General features: G+C 41.1%; 1 protein-coding gene across 1 annotated transcript; it reads right to left on the minus strand.

The window, feature by feature from the left end:
* Positions 1–397: 397 nt before the first annotated feature.
* On the minus strand, positions 398–1,360 carry LOC134080879 (odorant receptor 131-2-like). Its single transcript, XM_062537490.1, has one exon. It carries the CDS (start codon positions 1,358–1,360, stop codon positions 398–400), a length of 963 nt encoding a protein of 320 aa, XP_062393474.1.
* Between the last annotated feature and the right edge of the window lie 5,416 nt (positions 1,361–6,776).

Here is a 6,776-nt window from a genome sequence, read left to right on the forward strand (position 1 = left end):
TGTATGTCATTTGCTGTGTTTCAAGGCTTCTCAAAATTAGTTTTTTTTTTGTTGTTGTCATTTTCCAACATCTCAGCACATGTACACCAAGCTTTCCAGTTATCAGTATTCTGAAGATATTTACAGTTGGATATTGGATGTGAGAAGAAAAAAAAAATTCGATTCGATTCGATTCGGGTTCGATTCCCGCCCCGTGGTCCTTTCCGGATCCCACCCCGACTCTCTCACCCATTCGCTTCCTGTCTCTCTCTACTGTCCTGTCAAAATTAAAGGCACAAAAGCCCAAAAAATATACTTAAAAAAAAAATATATATATAACATATGCATGCATGGAATCTGAAACAACGAACTGAAATGGCTGCATTTAATCACAAAGGTATTTATCATAAGTGTTCAGTTATACAGTAGAGGGTTTGACCTTTTGGGTTCCACACCTGACATAGTAGAGGAATAAGGGCCGAACAGCATCGTCTCTCAGGCCGTAAATCAGAGGGCTCAGGCACCGAGGCAGAATGAGAACAAAGAGAAAGTTCACGTAGCGCACATCCATGAAAAATAGGCTGCTACTGCTGGCCATAGCCAGGGCTCTCTCTATGGTTCCAAAAATAAACGTGTTAACACAGAGAACTAATTGGACAAGATGGAGCAGTATGGTCTTATGAGCCTTCTTGGCAGATTCTTTATCTGCTGAGGCAGAACGAGCTGCCACCACAACATTAATGTAGGTAAAAAGCAAAATGGCTGTTACGGTCACAAAGAAAAATATGTTGAAGCCCTGAAACACATCATTTTGCCATGGTGACAAAAAAAACCTCTGTCGAGTACAAAACATGGGTTCTCTAAAAGACACTGGACTCATTATCAGTCCATAAATAAAATCTATTGAAATACTTATTAAACTCAAGAGCCAGATGAACACAATAGAAATAGCTGCAGTTTTTTGTGTCACCATCTCACTGTGTCTCAGTGGAAAGCAAATAGCAATGTAGCGCTCAAGTGACATCAGAGCCAGATTCAATGCAGCATTGCAAAATGTTGTCACTCCTACCAGCAATATTCCTGCACAGGTAGCTTTAGGAATCAGTTGCACATTCAAGGACAAAAGATAGAGCAACATGGAGACCACTAACTGAACACTATCATTACAGAGCATGTGGGCAAAGAGGATATAGCGAGGCAGCTCTCTAAACACAGGCTTACTCAAGAGAGTATGAAACATGATGCTGTTGATGCAGGTGAACAGCATGGACATGAGAATAACCACAACAAGTTTAGACAGCGGGCCCTCATTCAGTTCCACCTTAAACATCTGCTGATAATTCAGGGCAGAGCCTTCACTGGATTGATTAGTCATAGCCATCGTGTGCTAAACATATAACATTTATAATTTCTTAAGTAGTTGAACATATAACAACATTTTGGTATTAATGTAGTTGATAGGTTGTTGTTTTTAACAGTCTGGCATAGACTAAAATTGGTTAAAGGAAATTCATTCTGTTATTATATGAAACACACTTAAACATTAAAAAAACACTCAGACCAAAGTCAGTCTGCAGTATGTTCATAAACACTTGATCAATATACAGATTCACTACTTGTTATTCTAAATGGTGTGAAACACACATTCAGATACAGATATACTTAATTTAACACAAAACAATGTTGGTGGCAAAGGTTGCTGCACACAGCAATAGCTCAATCCATTAAAACAAACAAATCAGCCACAAATAAGTGAAAAAAGAAAATAAAAACACTCAGATCAATGTTTCAGTATTTAGGAATCACATTGCTTTGATACAGGTGGTTTCAAAACTACTCATAGGCATTGACCATAGGCAACTGTGAATATCTCAGAGGATAATATCTCATACAGACAACATATTATATTAGCATTTTCCCAAAGACAACAGTCAATAGTAGCAGGTTTGACCAGTAAATGAGCATCAGTCTGGTTTGCTGTGGGAACAGTATGTGTGCGTGCTGAGGAGGTGAATTTAACAGTTCAGAAACGTGATGTCATTTGGTAAACATGACTCTGATGAGCTGTTCTGTTCCACAACAACAAGAGAACTCCAGTCATCCTTCCAATGAAGTGAACCTCCACATTTGGGTTGCTTTGTCCCAGTTGTTCTTATAAGCACCTGTGATGTAAGGGCTGGTGTCACAATTCCAGCCTTCAATGGTCATGTTGTCTATCCCTCCCCATCCCCCAGCGTGTCTCTCTCTCTCTCTCTCTCTCTCTCTCTCTCTCTCTCTCATACACACACACACACACACACACACACACACAGACAGACAGACAGGTGTTTCCTCACAACCAGGTAGGCCCTAGTATTCACAACCCTGTAATTAGAGCCAAGCCACTCCTGATTGTTGGAGAGTATTCACTGCTATAGACAGACTAAAACCTGTTTCACCCTATAACCGAGGTAGCAGTGTGTGACATCTGATCCTCCTAAAAATCATATTACTTATAGCTTAAATCACATCTACACACGTAATATGGGATTGAACTGAAGCCTACCTTACATTGCCAGACTTTGCAAAGATTTGGAAAAGATTTTTGAAAGACTACAGTCTCAGACCCTCTCACATCTAAAGACAATTCATTGAGTTTTTAGTCACAGACTAGTCACAGGCCAGTCTCAGATTAGGATTTTGCAAAGACTGTGGTCACTATTTACAAGACTGCTGCTAGATTCCTTCAAATTATTTCCATCGTGCACTAGGCTATACGTCATCATCAACAGGAACTCACATGATAGGCTACTCATATCAAAGTAATTTTTTTCGCGTTTCTGCAGCATTGTTTGATAGTGTGACATCACTAACAGATATAGAGTTGTTCTGTCACGTAGAATAGCCGACTAATAAATTATAAGAAATGAAATAACAAATAATCATAGGCTACAGCTGTAGCCTATTTTGCCCCTTCCGTTTTCGTGTTCGTCGACCGAGGTCACTATTGGTTTTTAATGTTCACGTCACTATTTGCATGAGCCACGACTGAAAAGACTTACGATAATATCAAACATGTTTGATATTGTCGTAACGGCAAAACTAGAAAAAGACTGACTCCGACGGACTTAAAACCGCTAAGATTGGCACCTTACACTAAACGATTTAGATGACGGGAGCGCGCCGAGATTCTAGTACAACTGGCAAGATTTCCGCCCGATTTTGGAAAAGTAGTCGGCGACTGTTAAAACAGACCAAAATCGTGCAATGTAAGCCAGCCTTGAATTGAAAAAAAAGATCCCGCATGTTGCATTTTAGTAGGGTTCAGACCAAAGATTCCCGACGAGACGAGCCGCGACGTTCTAAAACCTTGCGACTGCGACTCAATGTGTTTAATGCTCTGCGACAGCTTGCGACTGCTTGCAACTACGTGCAACTTCTAATTCACACCGCTGCAACTCAGTTTCGTCGCGTCGGGAATCTTTGGTGTGAATTGGGCTTTAGTGATTATATCAGAAACCATTTGATTAGCAACCCAGATAAAGGTATCACTCTGGATGTATATAAAAAAGCTTTGAACCTAGATAAAATAAAATATATATGAAACTGGAAACTAAATTCCATTCCAACATTATCCTGTAGGACACCAACCTATTTTGACTGAGAAGACATCGATAGGCTAAGTATACATACAGTATATGAGAATATGATACACAGGAATATTTCGATGGTTTCAGATAGCTTTTACTCTGAGGATAGCTGACCATCTGGTCCACTCGGTGTGGGTCGTTTCCTCCAATTGATTTTATTGCGGTGAAAGAAAAAGTTGACGAACTGCCGGGTGAATCATCGCTGCAAACGCGTACGTTTGCCGTGACACAGGCGATTTGTCCAGGGTCTTCTGGATCCGCATTGATCCCCACCATTGATGCCAACACCTGGGGCCTCATTTATAAAACTTTGCGCAGGATGTACGCCAGAAGATGGTGTGCGCTCAAAACTCAGAAAGTGTGTGCGCACAAAAATATTCTGATTTATAAAACCGTGTGCACGCACGTTCCACGCCAATTTCCCTTTATAAATCAAGCTCTACTCTACATTTGCGGCACCTGTCCGTACCTCAAGACACACCCATAATTGCTTATAAATATTCAGCGAAACGCCCTTAATGAATATTGATGTCTGTGGACAACATGCCAAAAACAGCGGGAAAGACAAAAAACGCAACTTCATTGACTGTTTGTGGGTTCATAAATGGCGTGAGCAGCCACCGTTTCAGGGGATATCCATTGTAACCTACAACATAACTTGAATGAGTAAAGGGTTGAATGTTTAGAAATGGTCAAAAGTTTTTTACAAATTCTTTTAGGATTTACACACAGGATTTACGATTCGCCCGCACCTAGTAGAAGCCACCATCGCGCACAGCTCCAGCATTCAGGCTGCTACAGTACTGTATGTCTCAATATGAATCAGGCCAATATTTGTGAGCAACATGTCCGTGTCACATATATAACTTGGACATTGAGGGAATGAAAAAGCTTCCTGTTAACAAAGGCACATGTATTTTCACTCTGTGCTCTTATAGCAATATGATTGCAGTCAATAGCACGGATCACATTTGGGAAATTAGACTTTGCTGCGTTTTTATTTGCCTGTTCACCGTGTAAGAAAAGTTTATGTAGTTTGGTGATGAAGCAGTTACACTTCCTAACACGTCTGGCAAAATTCGGCTGAAGGTTGGCTATCCCAGTCCGGTCAGCCAGTTCTCCATTCAGCCAGTGGCAAGAAAGCCGATGCAAGTCAGCACTTGCAGCGAGACGGATGGCATGATTCGGGCGGTACCTCTTGGCAAATCCCTCTGTATATAGCCACCACTTGCAAGCTAACAAGCAACATGTTTGAGCCTTGATGTATTATTGACAAATAACACAACATGCAAGAAAGCCATAAGTGGATAATTAACAAAACATATAGCCTATCAACATGTCTTTCTCGCAAGATGGAATTTTTGACGGGCGCACGAAACAACAGTCAACCACGTTTTGATGCACGTCATTGCGCTATGTTATGTTTGTGTTAAACTTCGATTATTGAACCAATTTCGGGTCGTTGTACCTGTTTCCTCCTGAGGTCGCACTTTCTGCTTTTCTCTTTTTTTGTGCGTACGCATGGGTCAGAGCTTGCGTGGAGGTGCGCACATTTTACCGTCACTTTTTATAAATACCAAAGCTTGCGTAGAACGAGGCGTACACATTCTTTTGTGCGTACGCATGGTTTATTAATGAGGCCCCTGGTCCCATTCCGAACAGCACAGGCCCTCCATTTCAATAGGCATCTGTTCGCAACAGTCACACTTGCACCACCAATTGCTGTTTGCCCGTGTTCGCCAGCTCCGGTCTGTTCTGGTTCTTCCCTCTCATGGTCCATAAAAGCTGGTTCCTCCTCAGTGTATTCGGTTTCAAACAAATATGGGTCTGGGACAAACCAGTCCTCACCGTCTACAAAGTCCGCCATTACAAATAATCGCTTACAGCTTGCTAGTAGCAAGAAGTAAAATTCACGTGACGGCACTATATACAATATACTTTCTGCTTGTTATCGCATCTCTTTAGATTCAGATGCATGTTATAATGACAATTGTTCACAAATATCTTCCTACAACCTGATACTTCCGTCAACTCTGCTCAAATTACTTTTCCCGGTGCAGCTTACGTTGGTTCTGTTGATGGAAGCGGGAACGGAAGGGAGAGGGAGGGGAGGGGGCGTTTTCTGTGTTGCCTAGCATGAAAACAAGTGTTTGACACCGAAATCTCGACGATTGAGCCTGTTTGTGGAATTTGGCAGCTTGAAAATGGAGCTCTGTATGGCTTTAACATTGCTCACTTTGTGCATGGACTATTCTGTCCTTAAAACACCCCTAAACGTTTGTTTTTTAAAATGTGCAGCTCACCGAGAGGTTACTGGTCTTCAACGATCTTCTATAGCAAGTTTAGCAGCGAAATACAGCTTCTGTCATCTTTTATCAGGGATTATAGAAATCCCGGAAGTACTTTTTCAGATACCTCACAACCGTGTGTGCCTAATATAACACAACAGAATTTGAATTTCCGTGAATTGCCGTTAGTTCACAAATAGTGACATGAACATTAAAAACCAATAGTGACCTTGCTCCAACATCAAACAGGAAGGGGTAAAATAGACGACAGCTGTAGCCTATATGATTATTTGTTATTTAATTTCTTATAAATTATTAGACTAATTATCCTACGTGACAGAGCAGCTCTATATCTGTCAGGGATGTCACACATGAAACAATGCGGCAGAAATAATTTGATAATTTGAGGGAATCTAGTAGCAGTCTTGTAAAGAGTGACCCCACAGTCTTTGCAAAATCCTATCTGAGACTGGCCTGTGACTAGAAACTCGATGAATTGTCTTTAAAGGCTGGCTTACATTGCACGATTTTGGTCTGTTTTAACAGTCGGCGACTAAATTTCCAAAATCGGGCGGAAATCTTGGGAGTTGTACTGAAATCGCAGCGCGCTCCCGTCATCTAAATCGTTTAGTGTAAGGTGCCAATCTTAGCGGTTTTAAGTCCGTCGGAGGCAGTCTTTTTCTAGTTTTGCCGTTACGACAATATCAAACATGTTTGATATTATCGGAAGTCTTTTCAGTCGTGGCTCATGCAAATAGTGACGTGAACATTAAAAACCAATAGTAACCTTGCGCGAACATGAAACAGGAAGGGGCAAAATAGGCGACAGCTGTAGCCTTTATGATTATTTGTTATTTCATTTCTTATAATTTATTAGTCG

This window comes from Sardina pilchardus, chromosome 5 (assembly GCF_963854185.1).
Source record: "Sardina pilchardus chromosome 5, fSarPil1.1, whole genome shotgun sequence".
NCBI classification, from domain to species: Eukaryota; Metazoa; Chordata; class Actinopteri; order Clupeiformes; family Clupeidae; genus Sardina; species Sardina pilchardus.